This window comes from Rhizopus microsporus (genome assembly GCF_002708625.1).
Source record: "Rhizopus microsporus ATCC 52813 unplaced genomic scaffold scaffold_1, whole genome shotgun sequence".
Classification (NCBI taxonomy): domain Eukaryota; kingdom Fungi; phylum Mucoromycota; class Mucoromycetes; order Mucorales; family Rhizopodaceae; genus Rhizopus; species Rhizopus microsporus.
The window spans coordinates 115,104-130,450 of NW_019671916.1; the positions used below are offsets into that span (position 1 = coordinate 115,104).

The following is a 15,347-nucleotide window of genomic DNA, read 5'->3' on the forward strand; positions in this document are numbered from 1 at the left end:
AAAAAAAAAAATGAATATCAAATAACTAATTTCATTGTAGTACCCATAGTGCCTCCAAGACCAAGAGCCAACAGTATTATGAATCGAAAACTATCAAATGAGCCAAATAGTGCACATTAAGTGCTTTTTTGAATAAAAAAAATCATTTTACTTGTGTAAATGTTTTATAAAGTAATTGATCATTGAATTTATTGAAAGATAAAATATACAAAAAGTTAAAAAAAAAATAAATATGGTCTATACATCAATTTAGAAACCGGTCATGGCCAAAAGGGCAGCAGGGATGGCCAAGGCAACAGCAGAGACCATGTTGCGACCACTGCCTGAGGTAGGGGAAGTAGTGGAAGATCCAGAGGCCTTGGGGCTAGAACCACTGGCGTTTGAACCGCTAGAAGCAGAGCCAGAGGATGAGAGACCGGTAGGAGAAGAGGCAACACCAGTTGAGGCAGCAGAAGCGGCAAGGCCACCAAGACCAGCGCTAGAAGAAGAAGCTCCAGAAGCAGCGGCACCAGCAGCAGATGGAGCAGCAGAAGCGCCGGAACCAGAGGCGGCATTACCAGAGGCAGCAGCACCGGCAGCAGAAGGAACACTAGAGGCACCAGCACCAGCACCAGAGGCAGAAGGAGATCCGGCAGAAGCAGAAGCTCCAGAAGCACCAGCACCAGCACCAGTATCGGCACCAGCACCGGATTCAGAGTCAGAGCCAGAAGCACCAGCTCCAGAAGCACCAGTACCAGATGTAGAGTCAGAAGCGGATTCGCTGGATGAACCAGAGCCAGATGCAGAATCACCAGCACCTGAATCAGACTTTGTACCTCTCTTTACGGGAGCAGAAGCAGAGGATGGAGTGGCAGAGGCAGAAGGAGCACTGGGGGAAGTGGAGTCGGAAGAGTCTTCAGAGCCGTCACTGGTAGAATCGGCAGCACCAGATTCAGCAGAGCCAGTTGTGTCGTCTGCACCAGGTTGATCAGAGTCGGTAGAGGTTTCAGTGCTGTCACTACCATCGGAACCAGTTGTGTTATCAGCAGTGGCGCTATCATCAGAACCAGCTGTGTTATCGGCGTCAGCGCTGTCATCACCAGTGGCATCAGTACTGTCATCAGAGCCAGTGTTAGCACTATCATCACCAGTATCACCAGCACTGTCGTCGGAACCATCAGCATTAGCACTATCATCACCAGTAGCATCTTCAGAGTCGTCAGGTGTAGAAGCGGCAGCGTTAGATGTTGTACCAGAGCTAGCAGAAGCACCAGAAGCAGCAGTAGAGTTGCTACCACCATCGTTTGAAAGGACCAAACCACCAATGTAAGCCATTTGACTAGGATCTTTACCGACAGCCAAAGAATAGTCGCTTCCAGCTGTAGCGTTCTTGGGAACTTCGACTTGTGTAGAACCCTTGGAGGCATCGACATTTTCAGCCAAAGTTTGGACGAGTTGAAGAGCATTGGGGTCACCCTTCATCAAGTTGATGAGCAGCTTATCGACGCTTTGTTGAACATTTTGCCAGGTGACGGTTTCCTTGGAACCAATCTGCCAAGTGGTACCTTGAAGAGGTGAAGTGATAGAAACGGGGCCAGCACCACCAGCACCACCAGCGCTACCAGAGCCAGCAGCAGCAGCAGTACTAGGAGAAGCACTAGCAGCAGAAGAAGAGCCAGAAGGAGGAGCGGCTTGAGGGGCAGCTTCGATGAGAGCAGCAGCGGCAACAAGGATAGCGAGGAAAGATGTCTTCATATTTAATAAGATGGAGGTGATTCGAATGAAGAAAAAAAAGAGAAATGATGGAGGGGGTATTTATATCTATTTTGGTTTGTAGGCTGAGATCGTAAAATGGCTCGAACTTGTTTTTATTTTTAGTAGAAAATCTCTTTGTTATGGCTCATTTCAATTTTAGAAGCTCAATTAAATTTACAGACTACTACTCGTCACTAAGCCCTTAATGATGTCAATCTTTAGAATTTTAAGCTAAAAATCAAGCTAAAATATCGGAGCCCCACCTTTTGATGATCACTGTAGCCAACATATTGGCTTTTTGGCAAAAATTAGGTCAAAGTGTCCTGCATATTTGATCAAACAAGAAAGGCTCTTGAGGTTTTTTTAGTTATTTTCTTTACATTGTTATTAAGGAACCACGGGTAGCATTTTCTTCTAGACTTATCGCTAGCCAATAAGAAAAGATCGCCAAGAGGATCTACGACTTTATGCTGTGTTTAAAAAAAGTAAACTAAAAACGAGATCACTTTTGTAAAGAAAATAAAATCTTTTTATAGAAAATGTTGTGTCTTATGAGTTCACTTTAATTAAGTGAAACACACAGTTTTGAGGCTAAAAATAAAAAGGAGAGAAAATAAAAACATTTACAGTTATGGTAAACTGGTTTATGCAGTAACCAGTTAATGTGCTTGTGTGTTACCTGTCATAGTCCATTAAGGGAAATTACATCACTTGCCACCGCAAATGATCTTTAAAAGACTGCGGTAATAATGAAAATATATCAAACTAACAATAGAACATAAAGAGATCGACACTCGTTAAAATGCATATTTAGGTACAGTCACAAATGCTTTAACAAAGAATAGAAAAGATGACACTTTACCTTTAATGCATAGCCCATTTGCCCATTTATTTATAATATACTCTGGTTTAAACTATATGGGGAAACAGTTATTTATAATACAGCCTTAGTTTATGACGCTAAATCTCATGAAAAATGAAGACCTATGAGGAAAGACATGGGCTGATGTTCCCACTCACATTTGATATTACACATAATATAGAATAAGCGCCTTTACTGACAAAGCTTGATTTCCTTTTTTATTAAGGTTATTTTTCTTACTAATTAACAGGTCAATAAGGTTCAGACCTTTTTATAAGCCCAACAGTAGCTTTGGCTACGTATAAATGCTCTGAGAGAAAATAGATACCTATTAAGGAGTAAAGAACGGGTAATAGAATGATCAAACATTTGACTACGTGAAGCTTATGTATTAAAGAATTTTATATGAGTTTATTACTGAAGCCTCTGTACTCCGTGACCCATAATTACTGTCATCAAAAAGAGCCAATGTACCTCGTCTCATTATAGACAGAGTACAAACCTTCTAGATCGACACCGAGGAGAACTCTAAATACCCAAAAAGGTATTCGAAACCCATTCTCTACATCGAGAGAAAGTCCGACATCAACTTTCCAAATTGTGTCGAGACATGAAATAATTTGTTTATAGCATCCTCTTTCTTCATTTTTCTTGAGAGTGAAGGATAGTCGTCGTTTGTAATCATTTTGTATAATTCAGTTTTCAGAATATTCACTGCTGCATTGGTGTCCTGGCTTCTTATAGCATATGAATGTTGACAACCAATGCAGTCAGAATTGACACACAAGACTGCACCAAAATTGAAGATAATCTGTTTCAGTGTAGACCCTTTACACATGACATATTATATCATGACATTGAAGTTCGAAACGGTTATCTTTATAGCTGTTCTTGCCCTGACTCCTCCAAGCTCTGTAAATATACTTTCCTTGTCAATCATATAATTCAAGTACCTTTTACAGGACGTCCAAGACTGCATGTAACTCCTGCTACAGATAAAAATGCCGCCTTGTCGAATACGACTGAAGAAATGTCAAACAATGCCTTTGGTAAGATTCAAAGCACCAGTAACATGGACGAGAGAAGCTTGCGCTTTAGTGAATTCATCAACGAAGGAGAAAAGTATTGCCAGGTAATAAACAGGTTATGGAAAGAAAAGTCTGTTTTGCTAACCCAGCAAGGCAGGCTAAATGAAATGTCTCTGCTGGTAAACGCTTTGAAAGAAGCAGCTACTGCAGTGTATGACGTTAGAGAATCTCCTTGCACACTTCCAATTAGTAAACTTTCCCTTTTTTTCACAATTGATATAATAAACACTTTGAAAAAAAAGCCTACTTCACTTAATTCATTAACCTTTACTTCAAGAGCATTCACAAAAAAAGTTAAATATTTTAAGTACTTTTCAATATCCGATATAGTTCCTAAAATCTTTGTAACTTTAAAGCTAACCCTCGACACCGACTAATCGAGGTTTAAAAATGTAACAGCATCAAGAGACGATCACACTTCCACTTTTAAACTATTGTATCTTTTTTTAGAGCAGTTCCCAAGTATGGCAACGAGGGCATATTGATCAAAATTGGAACTATAGGTCGAGTATTTATTCGCTTAAAGTCTAGAGTGTTCTTTTATATTTCTTTTGTTTTTATATTTTTATAATTATAGCAATGTATTTCACTTGCTTAATCAGCAAACCCATATAGACATGGTTATGATAACCTTGTTTCCCCCCCTTGATTACATGAATATAACATCAACAACTTCAAGTCATTCATTATGAAGGCTGTTACAATGAGTGGGAAAAAGTAAATGTAAGAGCTCATATTTTCTCGGCAGTTTTTACTCAGGATCATGTATTCCATGAAAGCGTGAATGAGATGTTCCTGCTAAGTAAGCCCAGTCCTTTGAATCCTCTTTAATCTACATGGTCAATTTGAAGGGAATATACATTTTTCCACGCTAAACATATGTCTTTATAAGAAATACTAAAGACTCTAGTAGCAGTACACTCGACAAATGATTATACTTCCTATATACTCTATTGTGTTTATCATCATTTATAAGGTTAATAATCTACGAGATATACGAGAAATCACTTCTTTTGTACCTAAGCCATCCATTAAAGCATATATATTAATATATTAACAAAGGCAAAAGGTTTTAGCCATCTTTTGCCAAATACAGCAATAAATAAGGAACTCAAGAAATAGACAAGAGATACGTCATCTCTATCTCGATAACTTTATATTACGACTCTTCACTTTTTACTTGGCGTATACCCTTAATATCTTTATGCACATAAGCTTTAAGCGATATGCTATTGGGCCCTATAATGCATCAGTTAACAATAAAATAGACTAATTCTAATCTACAAGAGCGTAACTTTAGGACTGAATTTGTGTTTTATATATGATAGGGAACCCTTTGTTTTGTCTGATTTAATTTCATGCACATTTGTTCCATTTCAAACAGAAAAATTCGTAATAGAAGCAAATTTAAAGGTGACATTCTCCCATGAAAGAAAAAAGAAAAGCCATACTAAAAAAATACATTAGCAGGGCATACATTTATTTCCCTTGCTTTTTTTATATGCATACAGCAAGGCCTGAGCACTAATTAAGGCCTTGGGTACTGTTTGCCAATGGCATCTTGTCTATATAATTGAATTGATCCTCTATTGTGTAGATAAGAAAGAGCTGTGGGCTGATGTTTTTGAGTAACATTCGATGTAGAACAACCTTATCTTGCATAATCAAAGATGTATTTGTCTAAATAGGCTTTCAAGTACCCAATTACCCTTACACTTAAATTATGGATAGCAGGGAAAGAAAAAGAATAAAATGACAGGCTTAAAGGTATTCATAGAGTATTAAAAGAAATAGAAGAGATGTTCTTATTGTCATTAAAATGACTACATGGTCAACTTCCCATGCATCAAGTTTTATCTTGACATTTCATATGAAAAATGAGTAACAAATGGGTCGCGCTCTTCTTGAAGTTCTCAAACAAAAACAGAGAATATATAAATCACCCCGTCTGTCCTTTTTTGCTCTCTTTTGATTCAGTTTAGTATAAGAAAGTAGGGACGGGGCTTCCTATCTTCTAGATCTACAATTCACATAATTCTGGAAATTTAATTACCGGGAATGTCAAAAAGACATAAAAGTAGTACCGAGATGATTTTTTTTTGCGCCCGAAGGCTTTTTATAGTACATTCCCATACACATACACAACGATATGGTATATGGATACTTGAGCAAGTATAATACATGAATAAGAGTAAGTGTATCTTATTTTTCACTCGTTTCGTATATAAATTGTATGTTTCTAGAGTGTCAAGAATAAATTCCCTCTCTTCAAGTGAAGCCACCTGAGCTCAGTCTTTTTTTTTTCCAGTCTAAGGGACAAAGCATTAATACTTAACCTTAATTTACTCCCTTGTGTTTCAATTTTGATACATGAACAAATTTCCCATAGCACAAAATGATAATAACTCGTCATTAGCCGTGTTCTTGGTTACTTGAAGGGCTTCTATTCTTTTCTTTCCCTTTCTTCCTTATAGAAATGGGCATTCATTTATAATATTTTGATGATTAGAAAATCAAAACGTCTTTTACGGGTATAAAAGAAGACACACTAATGAGCAACCCTGCATGACATGCTTTACAGTTACCCCAATTCTTTTTTTCTTTTTCCAGACTTCAACCATTGTTATTGCGTTGCAAACAAAACATGAATAGACGCACACAAACTCACACAAGTTGAAAGTAGAATGTGTCAACATGCTAAAGTCACTTTTCAAAAAAAAAAAAAAAACAATTCCTTACATTGTATATAAACATTGCAGTTATTGTTTCTTCTTTTCTTCTTTTCTTATAGATTTTCCTTACTGCATTCATACTTTTAAAAGGCATATTACTACCCCTGAGTTAAAATGAATTCATCTCTTGTCAACGATCAAATGGTGATACATGCACAATTAGTCAATCATGGCTTAAAACCTCTAGATCTAACACATGGTCAATGGTATAAAAGCTTATAAAGAAACAAATAAAAATAGTTGATTAATCTATATATTAGCTCTTGGTGCGGTAAATATGGACACAGACAAAGCAAATGTCCTTATTTAAGATAATTTACAAAACACTCGCTTCTTTGATATATACCCCCTCTTTTTTAAAAATAAAAAAAAACTGTTATTCAACAATGCCTGAAAAAAATAGGCGACACATGTTTTTAATTGTTTAATATTTACCCTTACATCCACTCCATTGTTCACTTATGAATACATTATAAAAAGGCAAGTATCTCTTGTTCTATTCTTTTTTTTTTTTTGCTACAATAAAAAAAGAGAGAGACGATGGAAAATCGATCTTCCGAATCTGACTATTCGCTGTGAAACTAAAGTGGCGACAATAAAACATGAGGTTATATTTAATTGATTCCCAGTTTTTCCTTTTTTTCTCTCTTTCTTTGACCGGTCTTGTCTCTCTCTTTCTCTTTTTCTTTTTTCTCTGACTTGGTTTTTTTCAAAAGGGGATAATCAATGCCTGATTCCGCAAAAATAGACAAGCAGAATCAAGGTGCTGCCTGTTTTCGATGTCGTGGATTCAGGTACACGCGATAATATAAATGAGCAGCGTGTACATACAAATGAGATGATGAACTAATCGCAACTTTTAGACATGCCTGCGATAAAAATAAGCCCTCCTGTTCACGTTGTGCTCGTCGAGGCATCACCTGCGTTTACCCCGAAGCCGCACCGACACTTAAAAAATTACAAAAGGCAACAGAGACGCTCGGTGACCGAATTAAGAAATTTGGTGACAGGATTAAAGCAGGGGAAATGGCGCCTTTATTCAATATTCAATCTGCACAGAATGACATTGGCTCTCCTGCATATTCTAGCAGCGGTAGTAGTGTCTTTTCTGCTTATTCTGAGGAAGAAGATCGACCAAGGATTAAAATACGACGGGGTGCCAAGGTGGCGTCAACAAGTAATTTTTCAGTATATCCCTGCAGCAAGTGTTTTAAGGACTTACAACAATGTGATTTACTTTTACCTCGATGTACACGATGTGAAGCCAATGATTTTGAATGCGGATATAAAAAGACAGAGCCAAAGGCAAATCATGTATCCCAGGTACTGACGACGATGAACAAGGTCATGGATCAGTGGCAGGATTCCATTGATCGCATGGCAAAGGATTTTGCACAAAAGACACGTGATTTTTCAGTCAAGGCCAACAATTCTCTCAAAATCAAGTCTGCACAGACCTCCTGGAAGATCACTGCGACACACAAGGGGATTTCAGTAGAGAGTAACGTGAATTCGTTTAATGACTTTTCTGCATTGGTTGATCAGTTTAAGCGCTCCTTATTTATTTCTCCCAAAGACAAGTATCAGAACAACAATATCAATAGTAAGCAAGATAACAGGAATACCGATGTGTCCTCTGTTATAGACTCAAATTTGGAATTGGATGATGCGAGCTCCATTCATACAACATCTGGTTTTGCCATCTGGAGCCAATGGTCTCACCCAACACATGCTTTACCCAAGGATTACCCTATTGATATCTCTCAAGAACTGACTGACAACTTGATTGAGCTTTACTGCCAGACGCCCTGTTGTTCAAGCATACGATTACCTATTATTGATACAGCTGAATTTCTAGCTCGTTATAAAAGTTCTGATCCTACCAAGCGACCCGCCACTGTTCTGGTGTACGCAATATGTGCCATGGCCGCACGAAATGCATTCCAACTTCACGTCTGGACCAAACGCTCTTCATTTGAAGCGCCACAATACAATATGGGCAAAGCACTCTCTGTCGCTTACTGTCTTCGTGGACGCGAGCTGTTATCCGAATGTTTTGACGAGCCGACACTGGAGCATTGTCAGGCTGCGTTCTTATTATCATACTGTAATTATCAAAATGGATTCCCTGGAGTCATTTATATCTATGAATGGATTGCATTCAATATGGCACAAGAACTCGGGCTATACCAACCCAACCGTCAGCTCAGTCGACATGAAGCAATGCTCATCTGGTGCATCTACTATTGCAATGCATGGTATCGAACACTGCAGCGAGCAGAGAGCAACTCTTCATCTGGAATAAGTCAATGCAAGCCAAGTTGTCCGGTTCCTGATCCTCTGCCAAAGCCCGAATCGACAGGTAATACCAGTTCGCAGCAGCATGATCAAGCCATGGTAGAGTACTATGTATGGAACGCTTGGGTTTATTTGATCCATTTACAAGTGCTTCGTGAAGAATCGATGGTTAGATTAGTGGCCTATCAGCAAAATAAGACTACTGATACGACTCTTGTGCAAGATTTGATAAAGATGCAAGATGTATTGAGAACATTTCGTCAGAATTTACCTTCCGAATGGCAAAAGGAAATGACATCAACTTCATGCTACTCGCCTCTCTCTGTGCATTCTGATACATCCAGCAGTCAAACAGAGGAAAGTGGACGATACTGTATTGATCTCCCATCATTTTCACGCTATTGCATAAACTTTGTGAGTTTACATCACAGCATCAATGAGATAATCCTCAGTCAAGTCTTTGTCCCCATGGATCGCGTCCCGTGTACATCAATCTCAATTCAAAACTTACAAGCTAGTCTAAATGCGGCAAATAACATTACTCAGATATTTGAAATCATGGTTCAGCAAAAGGAAGGATGCCATATACCTCTGATCGGGTTCTTATTTGCAAATATCATTTACAGAAAGCTACTGAGTTATACGGCAGATGAAATCTATTACGATACAGGCAAGATAGGATTATTGCGATCCGTTGAAATAAGTAAAGCGTCCATCAGCTACGTATATGACTTTGAACTATCACGCAGCCTCGTCCATTTGATGGAGCAAGATGTTCAATATGCACTTTCAAAGAGAAGGACATCAGCTGAAACATCCCCCTCCTCAATACCATCACCGGCTAATTACATGTCAATTAGTCCAGGTTGTTAATAATCCCCCTTGTATATTTCTATTTTAATGTCTGTTATTTACTTTCTATTAATACTTATGTTCCCTTGGATACTATTACTATAACTACTACTTATAATGTTACTATTACCTTAATTCCTTTCTTTTTAATAACCTATCCTAACGATTAATAATAAAAACATTTCTTTAATAACAAAGAAAATAACCAAAAGCGACCTAAAGAGAGGAGGCTGTGTTCTGGAACCTATTTGTTCAAATTCAAAAATAGCTCCCAATTAAAGTTTAGCCTGCCTCATGAAAAAAAATAAAAAAAATAGAGAGCGAACGAACGAGCGAGTGAGGACAAAGAGAGCGAGAAAAAAAAAAAGGTCTGGACACTCATCATTTTTTAATACATATAAAATCTCCAGTTTCCTTTTTATTATCCTTTTCTTCTTTCTCTCTTTTTTTAAATGACAGAACATAAAGACAAACAAATATTAGAATTACCACTTGATTTGATATTAAACATTTCCAAATATTTAAGTTTTTCAGACCTTTGGTATTTATCGACTAGTTCACAACATTGTAAAAAGCTAGGACACCGGATTATATGGCATAAATATCATATTGATCTAAGTAAACCGCAGCTGAATGGATTTAGTCATTTAATCTATGGAGCCTTAGCATACTTGACACAACATTGCCATCCGACAATCGATTCAAGCATAGTTCAGAGTGTATCTAATCGATTGGCAGTTGAAATATATGATAGATCACCTCTTAAGAATTGGGAGCCCAGTCTAGACTTTTTGCTTGATAAAACGCTTGGAATTGTTGTAGATCATGTTTTCTTGGATGCAGAACTGGATACAATTCCTTATACAAAGGAGTTCCAGCCCACAAAAATGGGACAACTGATATCCCTGTTTCTCAACACACTCTATCCAACCTTGACTGCACTATTTGATGATACAGAATTAACCAGCAAAATACATCACAGAATTTTAATGAATCATATCAAACGACACTTGCATACTACTTCAACTCGATATCATCAGTTTATACGTAAAAAGTTCTTGTCCATTTCATCCACTCTCGTCTTTTCACTACGCACTCATTTTCGTATACTCGTACGTTTTATTGGAACACTCGTGCAAACAGATTTACTATCCGTTCAAGACTTGGATACCTTGATTAGACAGCAAATACACTACTTTTCATATCATAAAGACGACCATAAACGTAAAAGAGTCAAGCTAAATGGTAATAACAATAATAATGATCAGCAATTATTACAACTAGAAGAGATTGAATTTCAAATGGAAATCTTCTTGGATCTCACAAGAGCAGTATTTCTATTACAGCAGCATACGACAAATGACTTGAAGACTGTTTCGAATATGCTTCAATCTACTGTATCAACTCTCATTTCTACCAAAAAGTCCAACTATAGCACTTCTATTTAATTCCCCCTTTAATACATAATTATGCATATTTGTATGTGTGTGTGTTTGTACATCTATCTTTTTGTTCCATAGTTTGTAAATACTTTATGTAACTAATAAAAAATTGGGCCTGGATCTTTGCCCTTTAATTACGTAAGCCTTGCCTCATTTGAAAAAATAGACGGAGATCGATTTATTGATATTCAGCTTTCTGCCAATTTATAAATTCTTGATCACTTGTTTGTTCAACAAAAGCACTGTTTAACCAATCTCCATGTCTTCATACTACTTTAAATAAGGTTGAAATAAATTTTGATCATCACAAGGACATATTTGGTATATTGATAGTACTACCTTGCCTCACTAGAGGCCTTTAGTAAAATCAAAGCGTTTTTCCTGCATGCAGCAGGTAATATGGCATTTTAGCAGCCATCACAGCCATTATTAATTTCTTTTCTGGAGCGTATGATTAAGGCTAGAAGAAACAGTAAACAATACTGTTGCTTTAAAAAAGGAGCACCAGCGCAGTAGCTTAAAATACCGTTACGGCATAGACACTCATGAAAATACCCTTTGTTATCTGTATACTGAGATTGTTCATGTTTACGTGTTTTACTAGCAACTATGTCTATTATTGATATCAATAATAATCCTAATTCTCATTCCATTCACCCACAATATAATGGAGAAGTTATCATTCTCCGCTTTGCCAGTGAGGCAGACTATAAAGAATGGTTCAACATTAAAAGTGAACAAGCGACAAGACAAACCCCCCTTTTGAATGCACGTAGTCAAGTATTAACATGGTCGTGCCGAGGAACTTTTGAAAAAAAAAAAGAAAAAGAAAAAGAAAAAGCGATGATCTCATCAAGATAATGTCCATCAAGACTGATTACCCTACTTATTTCAATAAACATCTTCTGACTGATGGTACAGTAAGAGCCATATAAAGTAAATACATCTTGATCATAATCTTTGGGATATACAAAAAGATCATCTCATCCAGAATTGTTCCTGAGATGAAGTAATACGTTCAATCAGAACATGGACTGAACATTTATTAAGACCTTTATCATAATGGATAAAAATCATCTATTATAGGTAAGCGTTTATTTGTCTTAGAATAAGTCTGTTTATGCGACGGTCGTATATATCCCTATCCAGATAAGGTCTGGGAGAATCCCCCTTTCGGATCTGGTGTTGTTACTTGCTTTTGGGTTAGAGGAAAATGGAGTTTTTTTTTTTTTCATTATTTATAAGTTTATTCTGTATTGAAAGAAGTTACCTGAATGAATGAAATGCTGACCCATAGTTTTATAATCCAGTCCATCCAAACGCTGAACTTCTAAAGACACACATAAAAATAAAGGCGATTCCTATGTAACAAAAGGCTTGCATACCACTTTCTCAGCCTTTTCATCCCTCGTTTCTCCTTACTTTTCATAAGTTCTCTATTTGTTCGTTACCAGATCCAAAAAGTAGTTGACCACATTACTCAACTGGTATACGCTGGATCCATTTTTGCTAATTACCATTCCTTGGAACTTCTCGAGAACGGTGAAGAACTACCTGTGGTCACTCAGAATTTGTTCTACAACATATTCTCTATTTTTGCTGGCCAAGGAAAACACGCCTCTGGTAGTATCAAGAGCCTCAAGACCCTTTCGCGAGTCTATTTCTCTTACTCAGTCTGACTCAAAGCGAAGGGCGCACGCTGTCTTCAAGTGTGAACCTTGTACTGCGGTGTGGAATCGCGATGACAATGAAAGCCCTGTTCCTTCTTCAGAAGACCTTCAAAAGACGAACGGCGCTCCTGGATTTAATGCGCTGTCTATAACGGCAATGCATCGGTAAGTATAAGACGAATAGTACACTATTGCTTATTCATTAATCTTTTAGTTACTTTACACCAAAATATAAAAAAAAATAGTTTAGTCCTTTCAATCTGCTGAATAGAAGAAAGCTGTTTGTAGGAGAAGCAAGCTTATACATATGAGCCAATGAGGGCAGAACCAAAAAAGTATATCTTTTAGTGACAGTGCACACTTGGCTTATTGTGATCCATTATCAATTGGATTGAACTAACAATATTCACTTGTTAATCCTCTTATGTATTTTAATTTAGGCCTATAAGAGTACATCTTCTTTTCGGGTCAAGATGCATAATGGTCCATTTATTTATATTAGTCGGAAAGATAAAGTGGTTTTTTCTAGGATGTTCATCCATGACTCAGACCTGCACGTAATACGTAATAAACGATGATTGGGCGCATGGTTCACATGATAGAATAAGAAAAGGATCAATAGACAATGGATCCAATGAGACCTCTTACCATTGTCTTTCCTACTTTATTCTCATTTCGGATTGGAGACAATGTCACATGCAAAAAAGATAAAAGACATGGACTAACTAAGAGAGACAATGAGAGAGAGAGAAGGAGAGAAAATGGCGTGTTTTCTATTTCTTTCCATTAGTCTGTCTGTGCCTGAAATAATCAACTCAAAAAATGGGTAATAAAAACATAAAAAAAGAGAAGACATCTTTAACCTCAAAACACTATTGAAGCCATGCCTGTTCAAACAATATCAAAGACACCAGAAGATACATTTCATTCTTTTCCTTATTTAACAGATGATTCTCCTTTAGTGCCCAGTGGTTTAATCGTATCTGGTTATGATTTTAAGATTAAAGAAGTAAGGAATCATATTCACATTCAAGTTTTACTCATTCTATATCATAGCCGCCAACAGATAGACCTGTACGCATATATTGTGATGGTATTTATGATCTATTTCATTTTGGACATGCAAAGGCATTAGAACAAGCCAAGAAGGCATTCCCTGATGTGTATCTTATGGTGGGCGGTAAGAAATAAACAACACTATAAACATTAAGACTTATTTTGCAAAAGTATGTAATGATGCCGAAACACATAAACGTAAAGGTAAAACAGTAATGAATGAAAAAGAAAGATATGAATCAGTCGCACATTGCAAATGGGTTGACCAGGTCATCCCTGATGCACCATGGATAGTCACCCAAGAGTTCCTCGACAAATACCAGATAGATTATGTAGCACATGATGCAGAACCCTATCAATCTACAGAATCCGATGATGTGTATGCATTTGTAAAGGCGCAAGGCAGATTTTTACCAACACAGCGTACAGGTGGTATCTCTACCTCAGATCTCATCACTCGCATCGTACGTGATTATGATGCTTATCTTCGTAGAAACCTTGAAAGAGGTGTCAGTGCAAAAGAATTGAATATTTCCTTTCTAAAAGAAAAGGAAATAAAGACAAAAAAGCACCTAGATGATCTTAAAAGACAGTTCAAAACTGCTGTCTTGGAACAATTGGGCACTTGGGAAGATCAGAGTCATGAACTCATCCGTACCTTTGCTGGCAAATTTGGTGCAAAAGATGTCGTCGTAAGTCATGTATTTTTACGTCCAATATGTATCTTATACGTTTTTAGGAAAAATTCTTAAATAAGCGTCGTCTACTACCAAGTAGAAAGAGACCAAGAAGTGATTCAGACTCTTCTTAAATAAAAGCTTTATTTAAGCAGCCCAAACTTTGCTAAGGAATTCAGTGAGTCCAATGTCATTTGTGTTGAATTGATAACAAGCAATAAGAACACCGGTTGTACTGGCCCATAAAGTACCCGTCATCAACTTGTTCAAAATGACACTCTTACGGGCATTGAAATAATCTAGAATAAAACACCTTGTCAGTTACCCCATTTTTACCCCGCATGATGTTTTTCTCGCTCTAAAGTGTGTCTATCTATATTTACCAGTAATACAGGCATCAAATCCTACACAGAATAACAAAGATGATTAGCCTCTTCATCATCAATTACACATGTTAATCTTTACCAATATGAAGGTGAAGAGGAAGAACAACACCCAAGAGAGTGTCAGTAACAGGTGATGCACCATAAGTGAGTTGTGTTGCAATCAAAGGAACTAAAGCAACTGAAGCAGCACGTTCAATGTTCCAGTGGTAGGAACCATGAAGACGGTCTGGTTTGTGAGTCGCATTCGTGGCAGCCACGTTAGATTGAGAAACAGCTATTATATAGTGAATTGAGTAATATGACTAATGGATCAAAAACAAGGCCTTACAAGAATGGATCTTGACAAGACCCATGGGCTGTTGTCGAACTAAAAGACGAGTCGTGTTGCGAAGACCAGGTGCTGCTAAAAGACGAAGAGACATGGTTCCTGTTTGAAGAATTATTGCAAGTAGAAAGGGATGAGGGGAAAAAATAACCCTTGATTTAAAAATCAGTTACTATTTTTATTTGCTTATTCGGGTACACTCGCTCCCACTGCTTTGATGACGCA

General features: G+C 37.4%; 7 protein-coding genes across 7 annotated transcripts; 5 read left to right on the plus strand and 2 right to left on the minus strand.

Moving 5' to 3' along the window:
• Window positions 1–176: 176 nt before the first annotated feature.
• On the minus strand, window positions 177–2,218 carry RHIMIDRAFT_252367 (uncharacterized protein). Its single transcript, XM_023610947.1, has one exon. It carries the CDS (start codon window positions 1,732–1,734, stop codon window positions 250–252), a length of 1,485 nt encoding a protein of 494 aa, XP_023470604.1. The 5' UTR covers window positions 1,735–2,218; the 3' UTR covers window positions 177–249.
• Window positions 2,219–3,347: 1,129 nt separating this feature from the next.
• On the plus strand, window positions 3,348–3,790 carry RHIMIDRAFT_287916 (uncharacterized protein; the record flags this gene model as incomplete). Its single annotated transcript, XM_023613518.1, has 2 exons — window positions 3,348–3,728; window positions 3,782–3,790. The coding sequence occupies 2 exons, from the start codon at window positions 3,348–3,350 to the stop codon at window positions 3,788–3,790; spliced, it is 390 nt and encodes a 129-aa protein (XP_023470605.1).
• A 3,322-nt stretch (window positions 3,791–7,112) lies between these two features.
• Window positions 7,113–9,840, plus strand: RHIMIDRAFT_287917 (uncharacterized protein). Its single transcript, XM_023613519.1, has 2 exons — window positions 7,113–7,210; window positions 7,280–9,840. Exons 1-2 carry the CDS (start codon window positions 7,143–7,145, stop codon window positions 9,585–9,587), a joined length of 2,376 nt encoding a protein of 791 aa, XP_023470606.1. The 5' UTR covers window positions 7,113–7,142; the 3' UTR covers window positions 9,588–9,840.
• Window positions 9,841–10,008: 168 nt separating this feature from the next.
• Window positions 10,009–11,123, plus strand: RHIMIDRAFT_252369 (uncharacterized protein). Its single transcript, XM_023610948.1, has one exon. It carries the CDS (start codon window positions 10,019–10,021, stop codon window positions 11,012–11,014), a length of 996 nt encoding a protein of 331 aa, XP_023470607.1. The 5' UTR covers window positions 10,009–10,018; the 3' UTR covers window positions 11,015–11,123.
• A 321-nt stretch (window positions 11,124–11,444) lies between these two features.
• RHIMIDRAFT_287919 (uncharacterized protein) lies at window positions 11,445–12,847 on the plus strand (the record flags this gene model as incomplete). Its single annotated transcript, XM_023613520.1, has 3 exons — window positions 11,445–11,788; window positions 12,463–12,567; window positions 12,617–12,847. Exons 1-3 carry the CDS (start codon window positions 11,618–11,620, stop codon window positions 12,845–12,847), a joined length of 507 nt encoding a protein of 168 aa, XP_023470608.1. The 5' UTR covers window positions 11,445–11,617.
• A 714-nt stretch (window positions 12,848–13,561) lies between these two features.
• Window positions 13,562–14,545, plus strand: RHIMIDRAFT_243051 (uncharacterized protein; the record flags this gene model as incomplete). The annotated part of the gene is made up of 4 exons (XM_023609888.1): window positions 13,562–13,687; window positions 13,735–13,858; window positions 13,906–14,426; window positions 14,474–14,545. The coding sequence occupies 4 exons, from the start codon at window positions 13,562–13,564 to the stop codon at window positions 14,543–14,545; spliced, it is 843 nt and encodes a 280-aa protein (XP_023470609.1).
• Window positions 14,546–14,558: 13 nt separating this feature from the next.
• RHIMIDRAFT_196490 (uncharacterized protein) lies at window positions 14,559–15,027 on the minus strand (the record flags this gene model as incomplete). Its single annotated transcript, XM_023606133.1, has 3 exons — window positions 14,559–14,710; window positions 14,795–14,815; window positions 14,877–15,027. Coding segments are annotated over 3 exons (324 nt in total), but the record flags the coding sequence as incomplete, so codon positions are not given.
• Between the last annotated feature and the right edge of the window lie 320 nt (window positions 15,028–15,347).